Source organism: Schistocerca nitens, chromosome 8, assembly GCF_023898315.1.
Source record: "Schistocerca nitens isolate TAMUIC-IGC-003100 chromosome 8, iqSchNite1.1, whole genome shotgun sequence".
Classification (NCBI taxonomy): domain Eukaryota; kingdom Metazoa; phylum Arthropoda; class Insecta; order Orthoptera; family Acrididae; genus Schistocerca; species Schistocerca nitens.
Genome location: NC_064621.1, coordinates 518,479,193 through 518,505,134, shown reverse-complemented (window position 1 = coordinate 518,505,134; position 25,942 = coordinate 518,479,193). Strand labels below are relative to the sequence as shown.

Below are 25,942 nucleotides of genomic sequence, written 5' to 3'. Positions count from 1 at the left end.
AGATTGTAACCTTTGAAAATACGATACGCACATATACCCCAAAATACTCGTAAATGTGTGACACTTATTGCGAAACCCAGCTGTAATTTTTCAACTAATATGACGCCCTTCTATCCCCTTACTTGATATGAAACTTTCGTGTAGTAAACTGCTATGGACATGGTCAGATAAATGAGGGAAAATAAATAAATAAAATAAAATAAGTAAAAACTAATCGCGTTTCGATCACGGGGCACGAAACTCAGAGTCCGCGACGCTAGCCAGCATTTCAGATGCGATTGTTGCCGTTGTGGTCTTCAGTCCGAAGACTGGTTTGATGCAGTTCTCCATGCTACTCTATCCTGTGCGAACTTCTTCACCTCCGAATAACTCCTGCAACCTACATCTTTTCTGAATCTGCTTACTGCATTCATGTCTTGGTCTCCCTCTACGGTTTTTACCACCCACACTTCCCTCCAATACTAAAGTGGTGATCCCTTGATGTCCCAGTATGTGTCCTGTCAACTGATCCCGTCTTTTGGTCAAGTAGTGCCACAGATTGCTTGTCTCCTCAATTGTATTCAGTAGCACCTCATTAATTTTGTGATTTGCCAACCTAATCGTCAGCATTCTTCTGAAGCACCACAGTTCGAAAGAATCTATTCTCTTTTTATCTAAACTGTTAATCGTCCATGTTTCAGTTCCATACGTGGCTACACTCTAGCCAAATACCTTCAGAAAAGACTTCCTATAATCGATGTTAACAAATTTCTCTTCTTCAGAAATGTTTCCTTGCCTTTGCCAGTCTACATTTTATATCCACTCTACTTCGGCCATCATCAGTTATTTTGCCCCCCAAACAGCAAAACTCATCTACTACTTTAAGTGTCTCGCTTCCTAATTTAATTCCCTTAGCATCACCTGATTTCATTCGACCACATTCCAGTATCCTTCCTTTGCTTCTGTTGATGTTCATCTGATACCCTCCTTTCGAGACACTGTCCATTCCTTTCAACTGCTGTTCCAAGACCTTTGCTGTCTCTGACAGAATTATAATTTTCATTGGCAAAGTTTTTACTTCTTCTCGCTGGACTGTAATTCCTACTCCAAATTTTTCTTTGGTCTCCTTTACTGCTTGTACGACGTACATATTGAATAGCATGGGGGATAGGCTACAAACCTGTCTCATTCCCTTCCCAACAACTGCTTCCCTTTCAGGCTCCTCGCCTCTTATAACTGTCATCTGGTTCTGTACGAGTTGTAAATAGCGTTTCGCCTCCCCATATTTTGCCCCTGCTATCTTCAGAATTTCAAAGAGGGTATTCCAGTCAGCATTCCCAAATGCAGTAAATGTAGGTTTGCCTTTCCTTACCCTATCTGCTAAGGTAAGTCGTAGGGTCAGTACTGCCTCGCGAGTTCCTGCATTTCTCCGGACGAGATTATCGTCTGCTAGAAGCCACATACAGTACCTCGAAAACTTTGTCCGTCGTTTTCTCAGAAACGGTCGAATATTTTCAAAAACACGTGTTCGCCTATTTTCATTCCTGTTCCATTAAACGAAGATTCTGGGAAATCGGGTTAAGGCACTTACCGTGTTCTCCTCGTAATTATCTACAGCCGGGTGACTTACCTGATGTAGCATTAATTTTGGCCGGCCGGTGTGACCGAGCGGTTCTAGGCGCTTCAGTCTGGAACCGCGCGACCGCTACGGTCGCAGGTTCGAATCCTGCCTCGGGCATGGATGTGTGTGATGTCCTTAGGTTAGTTAGGTTTAAGTAGTTCTAATTTCTAGGGGACCGATGACCTCAGATGTTAAGTCCCAAAGTGCTCAGAGCCATTTGAACCATTTAAACCATTAATTTTGTTTACGAGCCACTACCCAGAGTTAGGATTAAAATTCAGAGAACAACGTCAGGTAAATGAACACCATTTCTTTACTATAACCCGCATAATATAAGCAGCACACACCAAGGAATTCCCGCCTAACTACAGCGCCTGCAAAATGCGTTCCGCCTGGCCGCAACGTAGTTCAGCGCGAGCTATGAGCACTTGCTGGCCACCCAACTACGTCACCAGTCCCGGCGTGAGTTCCACGACTTAAACAGTAACTCTGTATCAAAAAAAATCTATTCTTATCGGCTTGATATTTGATACGTCCTGCATCGCAAGTTCACTCAGGAAGCCGGCGGTAGCTCGCGCCGGCCTTCCGCTGGTAGAAGCCTCGCACCAGTTTGTTGCTGCCTGCGGCAGCCTTACACTTGTAAGGATGATTCAAAGGAGTTCTGCCATTCACCGCTGTATGACAATCTCATTGCAAACACATTTATCGGGTCCGCCGCCGGATTATACTGTGTAAATCCTACAATATTTCATCGATTCAACCGCTCCACATCTTCAGGTGGTGGTAGTTGCTGCTGTGACTGCTGCAAGGCGCGACTGATGATAATCGCGCGGCAACGTCGACATGTATCAGTCCAGGAGCAGGCAAGATGTCGATCGGTTGCATCGATGAAATGTTGTGGGATTTATACAATACGATCCGGCAGCGAACACGAGAAATGTATTTGCAACAGATCCGTTGGGGAAGCCTGAAAAGTGACAATCACATCGTTGTGGTGGCCTTTAATTCATCATAGTTCAGCAAATTTGCACGAAATATTTATAACTTATATCTGCGAAACTTCCGCACACAGTAGTCTATATATTACGGTAACTATCAAAATCCCTACACTAATGCCTCCACTGGACTCGCATTCGGGAGGACGACGGTTCAATCCCGCCTCCGGCCATCCTGATTTAGGTTTTCCGTGATTTCCCTAAATCGCTCCAGGCAAATGCCGGGATGGTTCCATTCAAAGGGCACGGCCGACTTCCTTCCCTAATCCGATGAGACCGATGACCTCGCTGTCTGGTCTCCTTCCCCAAACCAACCAACCAACTAATGCCTCGTATTAGCCCAAACGTACAGACATAAGCCACGATGTGGGACTTTAATTTAGACGGTGTCCATAATTACAGTTCCAGTTTCAAAATGTTGTAGAAAGAGAACGACTGCTCAGACTGATGTCAAATTTGGTTCAAAATTGTTAAAATAGGTTTAAGCACTATGAGACTTAACATTTGAGGTCATCAGTCCCCTAGACTTAGAACTACTTAAAACTAACTAACCTAAGGACATCACAAACATCCATGCCCGAGGCAGCATTCGAACCTGCGACCGTAGCAGCAGGGCGGTTCGGGACTGAAGCGCCTAGAACAGCTCGGCCTCAACGGCCGGCGTCAAATTTGAACAGCATATTACTCAGGAGGGAACGTAACGGACTAAAAAAATTTAACGAAAACTTTACCAATAGATGGCACTGTACGCTTTAGAATATGCACATTAACAGACACGAGGCATACAGCTGTTTCTCAGTTCGTGTCCGACATGCTCAACATGACTGTGTCCATGAAGGACGGCGCGGTGCTCTTTTAAAAGAACGGTAACTGTGCGCCAGTAACCCTGCAGAGGTTGCGGACACTCAAGGCTATGAAAAAAGGCATTGGTCCAACGTCTGTTAAGTGTCTGGAGAAAATGATTACAAAATTTGAAAAAAAAAATCAGGTTGTTCTGAAGTGCAATGTGGCAGAGGGAGGAAAGCAGTTGACTCGACTTCTGTTGAATAAGTGGCCATAGACGTGCAGGAATGGTGTAGCAGTGTCGTGCTCCAATTACGAATGTAGCTAGATTGAAGGCACACATTGTGCAGTCCAATTTGAAATTGATCCCCGAGATACTCCGATCTGTTGCGGAAGATACTGTTTCTCGATTTCAACTTGTGGCAGGAAACGGTGGACAGCATACTGAACATGTCTTGTGCCAATCTCACTACAGTTAGAAAACTATATCGTTTTACTATTCACGCGGTTTTTGGCCACAGGAAAATTAAAAACTGGTGTCATTTTGTTTTTTTTTCTGTTTTTGCAGGTTTTGGCCTCAGGGCAATTTTTCCCATCCATGTGGTACGGCCTTGCCATGGTGGATGGGCTTAACTAACTAAAAGTACTACAACTGTTGATTGCCGAACTTGTGCAGGCATGCATAAAGAACAGCATGAATGGTGTCATGTGCAACTCAAACCATAGATATCATATTGCGATTAATCTGTCATTTGTAGCCGACACCATCAATGTTAACACACTTACAGCATCATCTATCGGTAAGATTTTCGTAATTCCTTTTTTTGTGACGTTTTCCACAGCGTCAATAACATGCTTTTGAAATTTGACGTCATTCTGAGCGGTGGTTCTCTTTTTACAACGTTTTGAAACTGTAACTTTAATTGTGGACACCCAACAAGGGAACAAATGTTTTCATATAATAATAACAATTTGTTTACATCAGTAGGAAGAAATTACTGTTCACAAAAATGTAGCCTTCAGAAATCATAAGTCCAAATATTAATCAGGTACATGTCTCAACGTGTCCAAATTGATTTAAGTACTATAACAGCAAAAAACTCTCACATTGAAACGTCCCCTTGGAAAAATTATAAATGACTGTGCTGATAAACCTCTTACGTTATTCGATTTTCAAACAGATGAGCACAACTGAACGTTCTCAAACATTTCTCTCTTTACTTATTCTGATCATCACTAAACTGACACACAATATTTTTAGCGCAACGCAGTCTGACTTTCAATAATCCCTACAAAAGAATGGCCCTGACTAACAATAACCTATACCTTTCTTGAATCACTTACCTCACAAAAATCATCGTTACTCGAACTACAGCAATACAGCGAGCACCAATACTGGCAGCTAAATAAAAGATTCTAACTACTGAAGGCACTAACTACTGGTAGGCATACTTAGCATCCGCTCTCAAAACTCCGCCATCTCTCTCCCCACATCCACTACTGCTGGCGGCTCACCTCCAACTGCGCAACGCTACGCGCTGTTCACATCCAACTGCCCAACACTACAATAGCAAATATTCCAACAATGCAAACCAGCCACAGACTGCACACAGCACAGTCACTGATTTTCATACAGAGCGCTACGTGGCATTACCAACATAAAAACCTAAACAGCCTACTTACAACATCTTTGCTAACGTCATAATTTACAAAATAAGCAATACAAATGTGAACACTGGTCTGAGTGTGTAAATGTTATTTGGTTCAGTCATTTGCATTTACTTTTCTTCTATTTTCTTAGTAGAGGGTCTTTACTCTGTGTCTTTCCTTAAGCAATTTCCACTGATTTTCTGGTTCTAACCATGATCCCACTAACCTCGTCGGATTTGTTGTTGTCACTCTGTTAATGTGTGCCTCTACCTGCCCAGAATGTTATCGGTCAGGCAAAAATCCCATCAACGAAGGCAGGCCCTCACACAAGCAACTGATTTTTTTTTCCTTTATTGTAATTTTAATCACCTATACAGGCGGGCTGGCAGCAGCATAGTACGCTGCTCTTCAGCCTTAAGTGGAACAATAACATGACATAGAGGCGATACAAACAATACAAAAAAACGGCGGGCAAAAAATGGAGATACAAAAAACAATAAACAAGAAGCCGTTCACGTTGGACGATAAAAACACTAAAACTTGTTGACACGGCGCACAAAACACGGAGAAAGGCGACAGCACATGTGAACAGTTGAGTTGTAACTCCAGGAAACACAAAACGAAGCACACACACTAGACACTGATGGCGATGATCTCCGGCGCGCGAATGTTCACTATGCGTGTGTGAGTCCGGGGACCTGCCAAGAGATGAGGAGGAGGAAGGGGAGTGGGAGAGGGGAGAGCAGAGATGCCACGGGCAGAGGAGAAAAGGGGGGAGGGAGGAAGGGGGAGGGGAAGCCCGGGGGAAGAGGGGTGGAGGGAGGTGACGGGGAAAAAGGAAAGAGAAGGGAAGGGAAGGGAAGGGAAGGGAAGAGAAGGGAGGGAGGGTGCCTAAAGGAAAGGACACAGGAAGTGGGGGGGGCAGGGTCAAAGTTGATAGGAGGGGTAGATGGAGGGGAGGAGGACATCATCAGGGAGGGGGAGCTGGCGGAAGCCACCTTGGGAGAGGGTAAGGAGGGTGGAGAGATGGAGACCAGGTGGGATGTGGGCATACAGGCGCGGCAGCGCCCGGGGGTGGGAGAGGATCGGGGAGACGAGCGGGTGAGGAGGGTCGAGTTTACGGGAGGTGTACAGGATCCGTATCCTTTCAAGGAAAAGCAGGAGGTGGGGGAAGGGGATGAGATCATACAGGATCCGCGTGGGGGAGGGGAGACGGATGCGATTGGCGAGGCGGAGAGCATGGCGTTCAAGGATTTGGAGGGATTTATAAAAGGGAGGGGGGGCGGATATCCAAGCCGGATGGGCATAACAAAGGATAGGGCGGATGAGGGATTTATAGGTGTGGAGGATGGTGCAGGGGTCCAGACCCCAAGTACGGCCAGAGAGGAGCTTGAGGAGATTGAGTCGGGAGCGTGCCTTGGCTTGGATTGTCCGGAGGTGGGGAGTCCAGGAGAGGCGACGGTCGAGGGTGACGCCAAGGTACTTAAGGGTGGGAGTGAGGGCGATAGGACGGCCATAGATGGTGATGTAGAAATCAAGGAGGCGGAAGGAAGGGGTGGTTTTGCCTACAATGATCGCCTGGGTTTTGGAGGGATTGACCTTGAGCAACCACTGGTTGCACCAAGCGGTGAACCGGTCAAGATGGGATTGGAGAAGGTGTTGGGAGCGCTGTAGGGTGGGGGCAAGGGCAAGGAAGGCGGTGTCATCGGCAAACTGGAGAAGGTGGACGGGGGCTGACGGCGGCGGCATATCCGCCGTGTACAAGAGGTACAGAAGGGGGGAGAGGACGGAGCCTTGGGGCACACCGGCAGAGGGGAAAAAGGTGTAGGAATCTGTGTTATGGACGGTGACATAGGAAGGACGGTGGGAGAGAAAGGAGCCGATCAGACGGACGTAGTTAATGGGAAGGGCGAAGGTTTGGAGCTTGAAGAGGAGACCGGAATGCCATACGCGGTCATAGGCACGTTCGAGGTCCAGGGAGAGGAAGATTGCGGAGCGACGGGAAATAAGCTGTTCGGTAAGGAGATGAGTGAGGTGAAGGAGAAGGTCGTCGGAAGAGAAGGACGGCCGAAAGCCACACTGGGTAACGGGAAGGAGGCGGTGCTGGCGGAGGTGCTGGTGCATGCGGCGGGTGAGGATAGATTCCAGGACCTTGCTGAAGACCGAGGTAAGGCAGATGGGGCGGTAGGAGGAGACGGCTGACGGCGGTTTGCCAGGTTTAAGGAACATGAGGATACGGGAGGTTTTCCACAGGTCGGGGTAGTAACCGGTGGACAGGACTACATTGTAGAGCCTGGCCAGGGTGGAGAGGAAAGAGACAGGAGCTTCACGAAGGTGACGGTAGGTGACACGATCGCGGCCAGGAGCGGTGTTGCGTTTCGTGCGGAGTGTAGCAATGAGATCCTGTGTAGTGATAGGGGCATTGTGTTCCGTGTGTGCAATGTTGTCCAAGTACTGGAAACCAGGAGCGAGGGGAGGGACAGATGTGTCAGTTCGATCGCGGATATCCGGGAAGAGGGAGTAATCGAACTGCGGATCATCGGGAATGGAAAATACATCGGAGAGGTAGGAGGCAAAGTGGTTGGCCTTACTAAGGGAGTCAGGGAAAGGGTGATCATCATGGAGAAGAGGATAATAAGGGGAGGGCATAGTTCCAGTAAGGCGACGGAAGGCCGACCAGAACTTGGACGAGTTTATTGGTAGGGTAGCATTTAAACGGGTGCATGTCTGTCGCCAGTCCCGGCGTTTCTTAGCCGCGAGCAAATTACGAATGTGTCGCTGGAGTTGCCGGTGGCGTCGTAGTGTGTCCGGGTCACGCGTGCGGAGGAAGGCACGGTACAGACGACGGGATTCACGGAGGAGGAGGACGGCCTGTGGGGGTAAGGTAGGACGGTGGGGGTGGATGGCGACAATAGGGACATGGGCCTCCACGGCCTCAGACAAGGTCTGCTGGAGAAAGGAAGCGGCATGGGTAACATCGTCAGGGTGGTGGTAGGTGAAGGGGTGGCTATCGACCTGGGTGGAAAGGGTATCCCGGTAGGCATTCCAGTCGGCACGGGAGTAGTCATGGACATACTTAGGGGGAGGGTCATTACGAGGGTCGGGGCGGGGGCGACGACCGTCTGAAACGGTGAGGAGGACAGGGAGGTGGTCGCTGCCAATAGGCTCCAGGACATCCACCGTTATGCGGCCAAGGAGGTTGGGGGAGGAGAGGATAACATCAGGAGTGGAGTTGGATTCGGGACGGGTGTGCTGGGGGATGGGAATGAGGTCGCCTTGAAGGGAGGAGAGGAACCGATGCCACCGCCGTAACTGGGCGGCGGAACGACTATGGATGTTGAGGTCGGCGGCGATCACGTAGGAGGAAAAGGTACGATCGACGTGGGAGAGGAAGTCGAAGGGAATAGGAGCGTTGGGGCGGACATAGATGGTGGCGCAGGTAACGGTAAGGCCGGGGAAGAAGAGACTAAGGATCAGGTGTTCGGTGGGGTCGGGAAGGAGAGTTGGAGCCGAACGGGGATCTGGCGGTGGTGACCAATGGCAACTCCGCCACGCGCAATTGGGAGGGGATTATCGGAGCGGTGGAGGAGGTAGGGCGAAGTGTGAATGGTGTGGTGGGGTTGGAGGAAGGTTTCATTAAGGAGGAAGGCATCCACGCGGTGGGTGGCAAGGGTGTGCAGGAAGAGGTTCCTGTTGGCGGGTAGGGAGCGGATGTTGTTGAAAAGGATATGTTGCTGTCGCGCCATGATCGGGATTTAGACGAGGGTGTCAAGGCGGGAGAAGGTGAAATGGGCCTGGTTGTTGGAGTAGGTGGCGTACATCTTGAGTTGGAATACGGAACGGGCGGCAAGGGAGATTTGCTGGAGGGTGTGGGGGCGCTGAAAGGGATGAACATTCTGGAGGACGATGGTTAGGAACCTGATGATGTCCTCAGCGGTGGGGGGGGGGGGGAAGAAGGGAATTGCCAGGAGGGGTGGGGGCGTCCAGGGGACGGACAGGGACGGTGAGTTCAGGAGTGGTTGGAGGGGGTCGGGCTTTACACTTTTGGGAGTAGGTGGGATGGGGGAGATTGCAGGTATTGCAGGAAGGAGGGGATTGGAGGTTAGGGCACTGCCGGAGGAAGTGCGCTTGCCGACAATGCGGGCAGGTGGGGGCCTCGCGGCACTCAGCTGTGGGGTGCGCGTTATAGCGCAGACACCTCTGGCAGCGCAGGGATTGAGGAGGGGAACGGGAGGGGTCGACCTTGTACCGCTGGTTAAAAAGGAGGGCACCCTCCTTCAGGAGACGGTCAATGGAGGGGGCGTGCTCAGAAAAAACCCGCATAAGGCGGGTGGGGCCGGCAGCGTTATGTATGCGGCGAACCGCACGCACCTCCAAATGGGGATGCGCCTTGAGCTCCGCCAACACCTCCTCCTCCGTGATCACTGGACTAAGCCGAGTGATCACGGCGGTGAGAGTTGGCGGGCGACACGGAGGTTGGGGTTGGCGGGAGGGAGGTGGGGAAGGAGCAGGGGTGAGAGAGGCATGAGGGCCAAAGCGGGTGACAGGGATGCGGGAAAGGAGGTATGTGTGGAGGGTTGGGCTGGGGGAGGAGATGAGGACCGAATCACGGTGAGGAGTGAGGAGGGAGATGGGGGCACCAGGACAATGCTGGCGAAGGAAGAGGGTGAGGTTCCGGGCTTCAAGGAGAGAGGGATCAGGACGGGAGAGGAGGTAGTGGTAGGAGGAGGTGGTAGAGGAGGAGGAGGAGGGGGCAGGGACAGGCGGGGAGACATCCATGGGATCATGGGTGGGGCAAGGAGGACGAGGCGGAGCCTTTTTGGAAGCAGAGGAAGCAGGGGTGCCACTGGGGCGCTTGACGGCGGTGTAGGAGGTGTGGGGGACGGGAACAACGGGAATGTGGCGGGGAGGGGCAGGTCCCGGGGCCGGAGTCGGCGCCGGAGATGGTGATGGTGACGGTGAAGGTGAAGGCGAAGGCGACGGCGATGACGATGACGGTGGCAGTGGCTGCGGTGATGGCGAAGGTGACGGTGAGAGCTGGGCGTGGACAGTGGCCCGACGGGCCACCACCCGAGCCGGAGCTGCAGTGACAGGCTGGGGGAGTGGGGGGAAAGTATCAGAACGAGAGGGGCGAGAGGAAGAAGCGGGAGAGGGGGCGACAAAGATAGAGGGTGAAGGGAGAGTGAGGAGAGGTGGGATGGAAGGAGGGGGGTGGGACTGGGCACACCAAGTTATAGTGGTGGAGGCGGCGGAAGGGGAAGTATAAACTATGGCGGTGGTGGTAGCGGTGGCAGCGGTGGTGGGGGCGGACATGACGGTAGACAGAAACAATAACGAACAGAACGGAGAGGAAAGGACAGAAACTGGGGACAGACAAAGACGAAGACGGATGAAGACGAAGACGGCCGTAGACCAGGGCAGGACGGCGGCGACGGCGGCGACCAGGCGGCACCGGATGGCGGCGGTGGCGGCGGCGGCGGGCACCGGCTGGCGGCGGCGGCGGCGGGCACCGGCGGCGGCGGCGACGACGAACAGACGGACGTACGGACAGCAGACGGCGGCGAACAGGCAGACGGACGGACGGACGGACGGACAGCGAGCAGGCAGGCGGACAGACGGACGAACAGCGACAGCAGGAAGCGACGGGCAGGCAGGCAGACAGACAGACAGACAGACAGACACAACCGCCGAAGACGGAGATTACAACCTGACGTCGTCGACTGAGGGGATCCAACCCTCTGATGTTGAAGCAACTGAAAACTATCCCATGTTAAATGTAGTGGCTTGACCCCAACAGCTGCCAACACTAGCGATCCAGAAATACAGTACCATACATACAGGAGTCAGTATGAAGTAGAGATGGGTCGAACTCGTTCATTGCCGTGAACTACTTCATTCATTTCACTCTTTGCCGTGAAGCGTTCAAATGAAGTAGTTCATTCGTGAAGTACGGAAGCCTAGCGAAGTTGCCCAGTTCCCCGCTCAGCCGCTGCTACGCTCGCTTCGCCTCGCTCGTACAATAAAGCTTCGTAATACTTCACAATTTTACCAACAGATGGCGGAACTATGGAGTAACGTGCACGCAACGTTTTACGCTCTGAGTTATCTTAAATAGAGCATGGTCGAAGGGGACAAAGGGCGGTTCTGTCTGTGTCCAAGTGTCTGAACAATTTTATCTTGGACTCTACGCCCGTGAACGGCACCTTGTATTTTAAAAAGTGTTTGTCTCCATTTATATGTCCACCACCTTTTTACTCTAATTGTCTTCATTTCTATCTTTTGTGTTTCTCTGCGGCCAAAGAGCGGCGTAGTATGCTGCTGCAGGCCTGCCTGTATACAGGTTTCAAAATGACAATAAAGAGAGAAAAAAAAGGGGGACAAAGGAAAGATAAACAGAGAAGGCTGTCACATATAAAGAAGGGACTACATTTAATCTTGCTCGACGTTTTCTCGTGAAGCGCCCAAAAAAGTCTTTATCTGCCAAATGAAACATTATTTGTTGTATTCATGGACTGAAAAATAGGGCTACCAACGAAATGCAGTCCAATTATATGTTCCTTTTAAAATTTAATCCACAATAGAATGAGTATGTTTAACACTGTCACAAAGTCTATATACCTACGTTAAGTAATTATTCAGAAGTTTTCCTGTAGATTTTATTTTTGTTGACAATAATAACCCATTAGATTCAAAACGTAAACTGTCACCTGTAGTCATTGGTACGATTTCAGGTGAAATCCCTCTTTCAGTGTTATTAACAAACCTTTTATTGTCATGTTTGCTGTGCGTGCTCACACAGGTAGCCTCTTCGTTTCTATCTTTAATATTCATTTGTCTTCAAGCGCTGCCAACGGTAGGCTACCCGTCGACGCAAAGTTTAACTGCACAAATAGTCACGGGTAATGATGTCAGCACTGCAGGTAGCAGCTGACGCTGCCTTCTCCTTGCCCCTCACCTCACCCACCAGTCCTAAACCTATCGTTCCCCACTAAGTTGAGTGTCCTGCCGTGCTATGCTAAGCAATACACACATGTGTAGTGCAGCACTGCTGAAGTACGTGCAGCTTATTCACACTACACCACCAGTCATTCACGTTGGGCTATAGTGGGTGGAGCTTGCTTCCTCCATTCCCATCACCCCGCTGACAACTTCAACAGGAATTTGTGAATAAAAAAAACATAGGTTTTTAATGTATCTTACTAACGATCCATGACCTAGCGAAGTGATGGAGGATCTCTTTCTAAATAGTCGCACGCAGCCATTAAAGGACAGTGTGGACGTAGTGTGATTTACATTAGTTGGCATCTAACGTTTAAGGTATTAAGCTGCTACGATGTCACGACAAATACTGTCTACAGGCAGTCGCCATACGTTCATCTCTCCGCGGTGATAAAAAATCACCTTAAACTCTCTTTCTCCTACAAAAATAAGATGAAAAACCTGAAATTCATATCTGGTACAGATGTGTATAGTGTCTCTAAGCACATCAAAAATTTGTCCTTGATTTCGATTAAGGCCAGAGTTATCTTAATTTTTTTGAAAAAGATGTAAAATTTCGAGCTGTGGAATCATTTTAAAACTTATCACATCATATCTTGAAAACTGCTGACCCCAACGAAATCCTTTTTTTTTATTGTCTATAAAATACCTCGATCAGCCGCGGATCTTCCCAGAGTTTCTTACTGCAATGAGTTTGCTACATATAAGGTCCGGAAGAGAAATATTTTTGCCCTTTTGTCAGTATTTAAGTCGTACCAGGTATGACACTGAAAGTCCGTATCCCCCAAAAAACCCACGTAAAATTCTGCCGTAAATCTCGATAACATCTCTAAACACATCAATAATCTGTTCTTAATTTTAATGATGGCCAAATGAAACATACATATCACAGTAAAGGGTGCCCAATTATTATCATACGGCCTCTGGCGATAGCACAGGCGAGTATTTTCGCATGTAAACGGTCATACAGGTGCCTAATGGCTTCCAATGATAGACTGTCCCAAATGACTTGCACGTTTTGTTGCAATTCGGCAATGGTTTCTTCAGGCCCTGGATAACAGGTAAGTTCCCCCTTCATTTTGTCCTGTATGGGCTCAATTGGTGTGAGATCTGGTGATTTTGCTGGTCAAGGCAGTTGTTGTAAACCACACATGTTGCGGCACACCCCACCATACAGTCTAGGATGGGACCTTTGTGTTGTGTGTGAATGCTCTCTGGAATAGGCAACTCACCAGATCTATGCCATATACGTGTATGTCCATCACTCGCATACAGACAGAACCTCCTCTCATCGCCAAAGACGACAGGCCGCCATTTCACTCTCCAGTCAACTCTCTCACGACATCAGAGTGGCAATAATTGGCAGTGTCGTGGTGTTAGCGGTGGGCTGGCCACATTCACATGTGTTCTGATTCATGCTACAAGTAGACGGTTCCAAATGGTCCCTGATGACACAGTAGGTGTAATATGTTCCCAGATTTCGTCCCTGGATGATATTCGGTCTGCCACCACTGATTGCACAATGCGTCAATCTTGACATGCGTTTGTACTATGCGGATGTCCAGAACCTGGCTACGGGTGTGGAAATGTTTCACAGTCCATTGTTGAAAGCAGCGACACATCAGCGATACACTGCGCCCAACATGTGCAGCAGTCCATCGATACGTCCACTTAGCTTCCCGCAGGCCCACAATGCGTTCCTGTTCAAATGGCTGAAGCTGTTCAACAGGAGTGTGTAATTGGTAGGGCTTAGCTGTACCCTAGAATGTTGCAGACACTGCTCGCCTGCAAACATAGCACAGTTACTATCTGCAGAATCGAAACAGAAAGTGCACAGACTGGCCTGCTGAGTGGCATATGACAGAAAATGACGGTGACAGATGAATCACTAGAACTATAACCACTTGGCATGCACACGTTATACCCCGGAGCCGCTGAACACGGTGCTTGACGATGTTGCATTTTTTCCTTTAGTGTAGTTTTAGTCTACTTTGGGTTTTCTGAGGAATGGTTACTACACGGGATTTCCATGTTAGCTGGCGACTGTTAGTCCAAGGTGTTTTAGTGTGTTACTTAACTAAATAGGACGGTTGTCGATAGTGAGATTGAAGTCATTGAGGTGCAAGTCGAAGGAGGTTAGTCTTATTATTGCCTGGGTTTTGAAAGCGTTGATCTTGAGGAACCATTGGTTACGGCATTACACAAACTCATTGAAGTGGCTTCGGCATGTTGATTTTTATTGCAAAAAAGACAACAGTCGGCTAAGCAGTAGTGTAATGTGTAATGGCAGACAGTAGAAGGAATTGTAAGGACTGACAGTAACTCACCTGTAGGCGCTGGAGAGGCTGCAGGTGCCGATGGTGTCTGGGGGCGGGACCTTGATAGCATACAGCAGCCAGTAGAGCAGCAGCGGCAGCCCTAGCGCCAGCACCACCAGTGCCACCACGCCCTTCACCTCTGCCGTCTGCAGCGCTCGCCGATACCATGGCAGCACTGCAACAGACATGACACACCGGCTCAGCCCTGCACGCGGTCCGCCTTGATAGCTGCGCAATCAGTGCGGCTGAGTGCCAACCAAAGGGGTCCGGGTTCAGTTCCCGACCAGGTCGGAGATTTTCTCCACTCGAGGACTGGGTTTTGGTTTTCCTTACGACGTATTGTCATAATTGACATTTCAGTATTGAGATGGCTGCGTGACCACTTCCCAAAAACCAATAAACTGAAAAAAAAACGCCTACACCCTCAGTGCTGAACCTGGCGCAAAAATATGAGATCTCATAGTATCCTCTAGGTGAGGGCCTACCATCTAAATGGCAAGACTGCATTTGTGAGATGACTGCGCCACAAAGGGAACCACACCATATTTCTTTCTTTCTTTCTTTGGGCCTTGTCCTGAGACAACGCGGGGTCAGCCGTGTTATTACGGATTTGGCAGAGTTAGTTGCAGAGGGTCGCCGGATGCCCTTCCTGCCATCACCCTGAACCCCCCGGGGCATAAGTAGTGTACCCCAGCAGTCTGCATCTAGTGTAATCCATGAAATAGTGAGAATGTGTACAAATGTCAGTGAGTCGTGTAACTGGGGCGGAATGTGGGGACCAGCTCAGTATTCACCTAGTGGGATGTGGAAAATCACCTAAAAACCACGTCCAAGCTGTCTGGCATACCGGCCTTTGTCATTAATCCGCCGGGCGGATTCGAAGCGGAGCCAGTGCGCCTACCTGAGTCCAGGAAGCAGCGCATTAGCGCTCTTGGCTACCCTGGCGGTTATTACCTCACCATGGTTCAAATGGCTCTGAGCACTATGGGACTTAACTTCTGAGGTCATCAGTCCCCTAGGACTTAGAACTACTTAAACCTAACTAACCTAAGGACATCACAAACATCCATGCCCGAGGCAGGATTCAAATCTGCGACCGTAGCGGTCGCGCGGTTCCAGACTGTAGCGCCTAGAACCGCTCGGCCACTCTGGCCGGCAGCACACCATGTATATCTTCTATATATATCATATTTAAAGTTCCCCTGCCCATGGTTTCTGCCTGTATGTACTGGCTAATGTCAGGAACTTTTGTAGGAACTTTGATATATTTTCACTAGCAGATAGATTGATTCACTGCAAATGTTTTGGGTACAGGAGAGAGGCATAAGGCAGCAAAAGTCTGGCGCGAGTTACATCGACCTCCTAAACGATCTGCAATGCAGAACTTATCGGACATTGCTGATAAAGATAGATTTTTTGGTGTAGAGTTAATGTTTAAGGGATGCGAAAGCAAATGTGGAAAAATGTTACAGAGGAATAGTAGCTCGTGCTGACTGATTCTGAAAACAGGTGGCCAGCAAGAGGCCATGGCTCGCACGAATGTGGCTATACAGTAGGGTGGACCACGCAGTACGGTATCTCGCAGCACCCATTACTGCCACGAGATGTCACCCTAAACGCCAGTTAAATATGGAACAGATAACACACGTTTCCTCTGAGAACTTTCCTGGCAAGTGCCACTTAAAGCGTTTAAGTTGAATGAAAATTATGATATTCATCACCAAACACTGTTCTCTGACTTTTGATCAGAACTCTATGTAGTGGCCCATAAACAAAATTATCGCAACACCATACAAGCTGCCTGGCTGTAGATACGAGGGCTATTCTGCTTTACGAGGTCCGATCGGTCGCGAAATTGAAAGCATAGTGAAAGTCTGATGAAGCTTTGTACAGATGCGTTGCACAGTGTCTCAAGTATGCCCATCTACTGCGTCACGTCGTACCTTTCAGTGCCTAACACACAGTGAGCACATAAACATGTCTAGAATGTTTGTCAATGCTTACAGTAAAGATATAATGCACAGGTAATATTTTTGAAGCCCTAAAGTTTCCGTACTATTTAGAGTAAGGAATTCACTAGATAGATTATAAAATTTGTATCTTAAGTAGTAGCAGAACCCCCTCACCCTCTGATTGCTCCTCTCCTCTCCAATCCCCGCCCCCTGCCACGTCTTCACCGTTGTGTCCCCCCTACCCTCCATCTCTACACCCTACATCTCCTTTCCCAAGGTGGCTTCCATCAACTCCCCCTCCCAGATGATGCCCTCTCTCCCTCCATTTATCCCTCCTATCAACTCTGATCCTCACCCCCCTCCTTTCCTCTGTCCTCTTCCCGGGCTCCCTCTTCCCCCCTTCCATCCTCTTTCTTCCACACCTCCCCTCTCTTTGCCCCCTTCTCTCCCCCGAGTCCTTTTACATTTCCCTCCTCTGCCTCCTCTCATTCTGTCTCACGTCTGCCCTTCTCCCCCTTTAATAGTCCTCTCCCTCCTTGGTTCCCCCCCCCTTTTCGTTTTTTCCTCTCCTCTCTCCTTGCTTTTCCCCCTACTCCAGGTCCCCCTCCCCCATCTGCCTTGGATCAGGAGTGCCATCTTTGTGCCGCCTTTTTCGTGCAGTGTTTTACAGTGTGCTTTTCCAGTGCGTGCTCCGTGTTGTGTCTTTTGGGAAGTGTAGCGAACAGCCATCATACTGTCGCTGGGTGTGCTTTTTTTTATCACTTGCGAACAGAAACCAGACTGTCGCCATGTTTTTTAATTGTGTGTCTACTATGTTACTTGTCTGATTCCTGTGTATTTTGTCAACATTGCCAACCCCTTTTGCTTTCTGTTTTAACTTTCCGCAGTTTTACGCCATTTTACACTTTAAATCACCATTTTATCGCCTGTTTTTCTTGTTTCTTTCTTTTTCCTTTTTTAAACAACAGTCTGTAGGCTGTAGAGCAGCGTAGTAAGCTGCTGCCAGCCTGACCCCTTCGGGGGGAATTGAAAATCAATAAAGAAAAAAAAATAGTAGCAGAAAGTATTCCGATTATGTGGGCACCTTCTAATGCAGCACTGCAGTCTTGTACTGATACAATAGCTCTCTGTTTCAGACACTGTTGCAGCCAGTGACTTAACTTTTATAACCAGAAATAAGTAGATAACATTTCGTAAAATACAGCCAACAGAAACTTCTTACTGCAGACAACAGGAATCTGCATGCACACGGCAGTTCTATGTTCAGATATGTATAACTGGCGTTGGGACCACTGCTTATCATGAGTGGTCGTTCTTGTTTTTACATGATGGTGCCAAACTCACGTATCTCCAGAGATGTGTCTGCTGTGCAGGTTTGCACCTACATTTTTAGCGCAGGATGATTAACACTGTACATCACGGAGTAGAACGGAAGGGAACGACATCATCGTCTAATGGTAGTGTGTTTACAATGGATAAAATGTCAATACGACATCTGCCTAGCCCAGCACTGAAGGTAGGAAGTTGGGGTATGAGGGACTGTCTGCCTAAAAAAATCTTTTTTCTTCTTCTTTTTCCTGGCTTTATCACATGTTTTCACAGTCATACCGAGTGAGGTGGCGCAGCAGTTAGCACACTGGACCCGTATTAGGGAGGACAACAGTTCAAACCTACATCTGGCCATTCTGATTTAGGTTTTATGTGATTTCCCTAAATCGCTTCAGGAAAATTCTGGGATGGTTCCTTTGAAAAGGCATAACCAATTTCCTCCCACACCCTTCCCTCATCCGGTGGGACGATGACGTCGAAATCAACCAACCAACCACAAAGTCAGCATATTAAAGTCGTTGTACCAGTGTTAGCAGCAGAGGATGGCCAGTGCCTTTCCTGTCGCCACGCCCCCCCCCCCCCCCTCCCAAGGACAGAATTTGTGCACCCCACTTGTCTCCAACTAGCGTCACCTCATGTCAAGGTGTGTCATGGTTTTTCAGAAATATACGTGAGTCGTGTAACTAAGGTGAGGCATGAATACCAGTCCGGCATTCACCTAGTCAGATGTAGGAAACCACTAAAAACCACATACAGGCTGGCCAGCTCGCTGGCCCTCGTCGTTACCTCACCAGAAATATACGTGAGTCGTGTAACTAAGGTGAGGCATTAATACCAGTCCGGCATTCACCTAGTCAGATGTGGGAAACCACTAAAAACCACATACAGGCTGGCCAGCTCGCTGGCCCTCGTCGTTACCTCACCGGACAGATTCGATCTGGGATCTTCTGAAATCCCTGATTACCGGCAGCAGCGTGCTAACACACACTGCTATCCAGGCGGAGCAAGGTGAGTAGGATGTAAGTGATAAGGGACATAGACTGGATGACTTCCTCCCTGGCGTCAGAAAGCGGTTGAGAATGAAACTTATCGATCCCAATTGCGGTATGGTACGTTTCGTAACTGGACATGGACCTTATCAAATACATTTAAACTGAGGCTCCCTAGAACAGGCAATACATGAACGACAGACATATACTACATTTAGACTACACAGAAACAGACATACATGCATACACAGCAATAAAAGACGAAGAGCAGTGGGCACAACCAACAGCATTTCAAAAACAACACATGAAGAGTACCTGTGAACACGTTATGACAGACATGCCTGCAATGTTATAATAATCTCCAGAGAATGGACAGCAGCACCCACAGTGACAGCAAAAACAGTGACATTGAAGAGGAACAGGAGGAGGAGAAAGATGAGAGATGTAACAGTAAGTAAGACATCTAGAATTACGAATCAGAAATAAGATGCCAATAACCACTGACAAATTATAAGAGTCAATCAAACAATAGAGAAGGATAGCGAATACTAGAGTAAATGTAGTGTAAAGTGCTGGCATTCTAGCCAAGAAAGCACCCAGTATTGTGCGTAGATGAGTACCTAATGCTAGTGCATATGGTTAGCAATATCACTTCTCTACTCCTAACTATAAATTATATTGTTGAGGCTCGCGGTAAACAGCTCAAAGAAACCTTTCTTAGGTAGACACCGCCAGTCACAGTCGGTGATGACATTAACAAAACTCGCCTCTATGCTATCATCTTTTTACATTCTTCCTAAAACAACTAAAATTTACACTTCAACCTCAAATTTTTGTTATTTTAAAAAACTATTATTCTTTGTCAAATGTTATAGATAAAAACAAAACCAAGAAATACATAACAGATGACAAACAAAAACTGTAATATGTACGACCTGCTTTAAAATATCACGCAACAGCTTCTTAAATTTGCAAAAAATAAACATCCCAGCGGGTCACCTGCCTTACAAAATGTCAGAATATACTGACAGGGTTGAGGAACTAATAATGATAGTAGAGTATTAATAACCAAGCAAAGTTCATAGAGCATACTGTTGACAAAGGTCGTATAGTGAATCTTTCAGATGGTTGATAACTGCAGGAATAGTAAAAGTGTCGTCAAACACTTTCAGAAGAGCAACATGTATTTGCTTTATGAAAGATATACATACAAACACACCAAACAATGTTTACTTTATCCAGCGTGTTGAAAAATAATGTCAAAAAAACTATTTTCCACTTCAATAGAGCTGATTTATTCTTTACTGAAACAATATCCATTAAAAAACTTTTTAACTACTTGTCTTCTTAGTTACACACAGCATAATTGTCCAGGTATTGTAAAACTTAAAATCATTTTTTTGTTTTCAGGTATTTTCTCCATTTTGTGGGAGAATAATCACAGTAAAAATGTCGAGTTTCCACGCAACCATAGCAACGTGTCACGAAAACAAAGCAAACAATAAAATAAAAATTAAGAAGACATAAAACCACAGAATCCACTACTATAATATGAGTCTGTACTGCGAGGCTTACTTCCGACGTTAACAGACGGCGCCTCCGTCCGCCACTAACGCCAGCACACTGCTGTTTCTGTGCATGCGCAGTCTTCAAGATCCACAGGGTTTTATAAATCTACATTTGGCAGAAGCAGATGATCGTTGACACCACCGACCATATCGCGCCATGGTTCCGGTTGTGGCTGTTTACTAACTGGCATCTGGAGTGCAATCTGCTTTCGCGGCTCAGTAATCAGCGTGTACGGATTCTGTTCGGAGGGTTCGATTCCCAGTACCGCAAGGAAGTTTTCCTTGGTGGAAGGACTGGAATGGAGTGCACTTAGCCCTCTGAGGCCAATTGAGGAGCTACTTGATTCAAAAGTAGAGGTTCCAACGCCAAGAAAGCTGAAAATGATTTCAAGGCTGTTGTACTGACTCCTTGCGCCTCCACATCGCATTAAAAAGACGCCCCCGGTCAAATGACGGTTCCGACTGGCCCAATAGTGCCACAGTGCGGAGCTTTGTTGGCTTGCTTTGCATGTGATGCGTATCGATCGATGATGACTAAGAAAGCCGTCGTGTAAAACAGGCTTTATGGACGATAGCAGATGCGAAAGGAGCGGAGACGATCAGGACTAGTGCTGGAATAGTCTCAAACAGCAACAAGGGGCCCACAGAAAAGAAGGTCTCCATCAGACTTCTGCAAAATAATTAACAGTCTCACATGCCCTCATTGATGATACTCGGAGTGGACGTTTGAAATTTAACCCATGAGCTTTAGACAGTATAGCTTGCCTGCTCGTAGGTATCTCTAGCAAGGAAAGCGCTGCCAGTACAAATACATTAAGTTATGGATCGGTACCTAAGAAGTTGGGATTATCTTTGTCTTGTCATCATGTTTATCTATGTATTATCTTCTTTGGGAAGTAGTAATGTAATTTAAAATGGGCTTATAACCCGAAACCTAGGTTGTGCAATAACAGTAATAATGAATCGTGAAACAAGGCTAAAAATAGTGTTTGTTTAGTGAATTTATTTTTATTTATTTATTTAGCGTATGGCTTACAGAATTCGGTATACAATTAAGTTGAAATAAGATAAGATAAAATGAATAAAGAAAGCTGGAGAACCGGAAGAAGTTGAGAGATTCATTACAGTTGGGTATCGAAAGATACCAACAAGTTAATTGCTGCAGGTGTTGCATCTGCAAAGTCTTTCCAGGTACCCATGAATATTCTTTTTGGACAGTCGTGCGAAATGTGCTTCGGTGTTTGTTTTGATGTTCTGCAGTCGCATTGGTCATCATCGGTAATTCCCATCTTGGTAGCGTTACTTTGGTCGAGGCGTGGACAGTTCTGATACGGTAGAGGGAGCTCCATGTTTTTCTTGGTTGATTCGCGCCCGAGAGTTGGATGCTCGGATCTACGTTGCCTAACTTATGACCACGAAAGAAAGTCCTCTGTTTTCTCCATTGATCTCTTAGATTAAAGCTTTCTGGGGTGAGCTGACCAATTTTCACGCACATTGATTCACTACATTTTAAGCTAGTGCGTGGTAAGTTGTTCAATGTTTCATGAATAAGGAAGTCTCTGGCTTTTTCGAGTTTCACCCATTCATGAGTTACTGCCTGTCAGGGGAGTTATGAAGGGGCAATATTTGTCTTGCATCGGAAGTTTCTTTAATATGCGACTTCTCGATTTTAGTTTGTATCCTGTTGGTTCTATGTGCTTCCTACGTGTTGGGGATCTCTCGGGAGTCACACCCAAATATTTGGGGTGTCGACACTGTAGTAATTTTTTGGTGTGGATGGCTGCATTCAATTTTCTGTTTTCCATTCTCCGTGTTAGGTGGAAAGAGCTGATTTCTGTTTTACACTACTGCCCATTAAAAATGCTACACCAAAAAGAAATGCAGATGATAAACGGGTATTCATTGGACAAATATATTATACCAGATCTGACATGTGATTACCTTTTCGCGCAATTTGGATGCATGGATCCTGAGAAATCAGTACCCATAACAACCACCTCTGGCCGTAATAACGGCCTTGATACGCCTGGGCATTGCCTCAAACAGGGCTTGGATGGCGTGTACAGGTACAGCTGCCCATGCAGCTTCAACATGATACCACAGTCCATCAAGAGTAGTGACTGGCGTATTGTGACGAGCCAGTTCCTCGGCCACCATTGACCAGACGTTTTCAGTTGGTGAGAGATGTGGAGAATGTGCTGGCCAGGGCAGCAGTGGAACATTTTCTGTATCCAGAAAGCCCCATACAGGATGTTCAACATGCGGTCGCGCATTATCCTGATGAAATGTAGGGTTTCGCAGGGATCTAATGAAGGGTAGAGCCTCGGGTTGTAACACATCTGAAATGTAACGTCCACTCTTCAAAGTGCCGTCAATGGGAACAAGAGGCGACCGAGACGTGTAACCAATGACACCCCATACCACACGCCGGGTGATACGCCAGTATGGCGATGACGAATACACGCTTCCAATGTATGTTCACCGCGATGTCTCCAAACACGGATGCGACCATCATAAAGCTGTAAACAGAACCTGGATTCATCCGAAAAAATGTCGTTTTGCCATTCGTGCACCCAGGTTCGTCGTTGAGTACACCATCACAGGAGCTCTTGCCTGTGATGCAGCGTCAAGGGTAACCGCAGCCATGGTCTTCGAGCTGATAGTCCACGCTGCTGCAAACGTCGTCGAACTGTTAGTGCAGATGGTTGCTCTTTTGCAAACGTCCCCATCTGTTGACTCAGGGATCGAGACGTGGCTGCACGATCCGTTATAGCCATGTGGATAAGATGCCTTTCATCTCGACTGCTAGTGATACGAGGCCGTTGGGATTCAGCACGGCGTTCCGTATTACCCTCCTGAACCCACAGATTCCATATTCATTGGATCTCGACCAACGCGAGCAGCAATGTCGCGATACGATAAACCGCAATCGTGATAGGCTACAATCCGACCTTTATCAAAGTCGGAAACGTGATGGTACGCATTTCTCCTCCTTACACGAGGCATCACAACAACGTTTCACCAGGCAACGCCGGTAAACTGCTGTTTGTGTATGGGAAATCGGTTGGAAACTTTCCTCATGTCACCACGTTGTAGGTGTCGCCACCGTGGCCAACCTTGTGTGAATGCTCTGAAAAGCTAATGATTTGCATATCACAGCATCTTCTTCCTGTCGGTTAAGTTTCGCGTCTGTAGCACGCCATTTTTGTGGTGTAGCAATTCTAATGGCCAGTAGTGTACTTTCCTTATCTCGTCACGTGCCCGCAGCAGCGTCACGTGGCATTCAGTCTTCAGTCTTGCATTTGGCGGTGGTCGTAGTGTTTTGGCTTACAACTGTATAAAACTACTGTATTACTAGATACGATACACACCTCTCCTTCCACGCAGCCGCGGTGGTGCGCTGTTGTCCTCGTTTTGCGGAGCGGAGCCATCAATCGCAGCAGATCGCTTAGACCCCAGCGACAGAGAGGGCGGCGACATGGCTGCCAACCTGTCAACGAAACATGATTTGTGATACGCCAGTATGGTGATGACGAATACACGCTTCCAATGTGTGTTCACCTCGATGTTGCCAAACACAGATGTGACCATTATGATGCTGTAAACAGAACCTGGATTCATCCGAAAAAATGACGTTTTGCCATTCGTGCACCCAGGTTTGTCGTTGAGTACACCATCGCAGGCGCTCCTGTCTGTGATGCAGCGTCAAGGGTAACCGCAGCCATGGTCTCCGAGCTGCTGCAAACGGCGTCGAACTGTTCGTGCAGATGGTTGTTGTCTTGCAAAAGTACCCATCCGTTGACTCAGGGATCGAGACGTGGCTGTACGATCCGTTACAGCCATGCGGATAAGATGCCTGTCATCTCGACTGCTAGTGATACGAGGCCGTTGGGATCCAGCACGGCGTTCCGTATTACCCTCCTGAACCCACCGATTCCATATTCTACTAACAGTCATTGGATCTTGACCAACGCGAGCAGCAATGTCGCGATACGATAAACCGCAATCGCGATAGGCTACAATCCGACCTTTATCAAAGTCGGAAACGCGATGGTACTCATTTCTCCTCCTTACACGAGGCATCACACCAACGATTCAGCAGGCAACGCCGGTCAGCTGCTGTTTGTGTGTGAGAAATCGGTTGGAAACTTTCCTCATGGCAGCACATTGTAGGTGTCGCCACCTGCGCCAACCTTGTGTGAATGCTCTGAAAACCTAATCATTTGCATATCACAGCATCTTCTCCCTGTCGGTTAAATTTCTCGTCTGTAGCACATCATCTTTGTGGTGTAGCAATTTTAATGGCCAGTAGTGTACTTATTCCAACATTATAGGATTATTTTTCCTACTGATCTGCATTAATTTATATCTTTCCATATTTAGAGCACCACACTAAATAGAAATTCGGTACAAGTCACCTGTAGCCTCCTAAAATCTCTTAAAGACGACGTTCTTCCTTTTGCTACAGTATCATCGGCAAATAATCACAGATTGCTGGATACCATATCTGTTGGATCGTTTATGTACACTGGCTAACAAAAAGACCGTGTAGCATCCAGAAGGACGGTCGGATGTCAATGTAACTTCATGTAAGTACGCACCAACGGCCGCCAGAGTGCATTAGTATTGTTCGTGTTTAGTGTTGTCACCAGGCGTAGTAGGGTAAAGGGCGTGAACAACGTCAAATTAAAACGATTAGTGTGAAGGAAACGTAAATGGCATGTACTCGTGTGAGACAGTATTTGTGAGGGTCCTCATTGTGAGTCTCCTTCGGGCGAATCCTTCGGTATCCAGATTTGTGCAGCATTCTCATGTGACAGTGGCCCGATGTTGGACTGCATGGGAACGTCTTCCGGTCTACCATGTCAGATCACCACAAAGGAGGATTACCATATTGTACAAACAAGCACATTGTAATACCTTTCCAACTGTGTCTGCCATCCGAGTACAAGTAGTAGACTCATTCCAACATTCTGTGTTGTCCCGCAAAATTCGTCGGAGACTAACAGGAAACAGAACACGGACTTGAGATACGCATAGCCTGATATCAACATCCCAACAGAAACGGCTGTGACTAGAGCTGTGCCGTGTCCGGAAAGCATGTCCTAATGATGAATTGCGTCGCGACTAGTCGCTGTTCTGCACTGCCGTTGATGGCCATCGTCAGCTGCGCCGAGGAGAGAGGTCCCATTCTTCCAATGTTTTGGAGAGGCACAATGGTGTTACTCTTGTCGTTATGGTGTGGCTTCAGGTCACGGATAGTAGAGAGTGCAACAAGATTTTTTTTTATGGTAGAGAGTGCAGGAATTGAGAGCACGATGGTGCACCACGGGCGTCCTTCCCTGTCAAGTGTCACTTTTGAAGTGGCAATATAGTAGTGCCATTTTTCAACAAGACAATGCCCTTCCAAACATAGCACGAGTGTCTATGAACTGTTTGCGTGATGTCGACGTACTCTCATGGCCAGCAAGATCTCCACATGTTTTCCCGACGGTTCATGTGTGGTGCCATCTTGGACGTTAACCTCATTCCAATGCCAGTTTCTAGTACACGAAGGGCCAGTTACAATAGCTGTGGGCCAGCTTCCCTCGGGAGAGGATACATCAGCTTTATGGCCCCTTTCTGAACTGAATCTGTGGTTCTACTCGGGCTAGTCAGATGGAACGTATTAAAGATAAGAGGGCTCCTGCTACCTAGTTCTTTGTAAATTTGTCACGATTTTCTAATCAGTGAAATAGCATCACATACCCTCTCAACCT

General features: G+C 47.7%; 1 protein-coding gene across 1 annotated transcript in view; it reads right to left on the bottom strand.

Annotated features, from left to right (window-relative positions):
* Positions 1 to 25,942, bottom strand: part of LOC126199272 (uncharacterized) — a 252,436-nt gene that overhangs the window by 186,371 nt on the left and 40,123 nt on the right. Inside the window, exons 2-3 of the mRNA XM_049936080.1 lie at positions 23,555 to 23,673; positions 14,355 to 14,520 (exon numbers count right to left, since the gene is read on the bottom strand). Of these exons, the coding sequence (XP_049792037.1) occupies positions 14,355 to 14,520; positions 23,555 to 23,663 (275 nt within the window). The 5' untranslated portion in view covers positions 23,664 to 23,673. The remainder of the gene's footprint in view (positions 1 to 14,354; positions 14,521 to 23,554; positions 23,674 to 25,942) is intronic.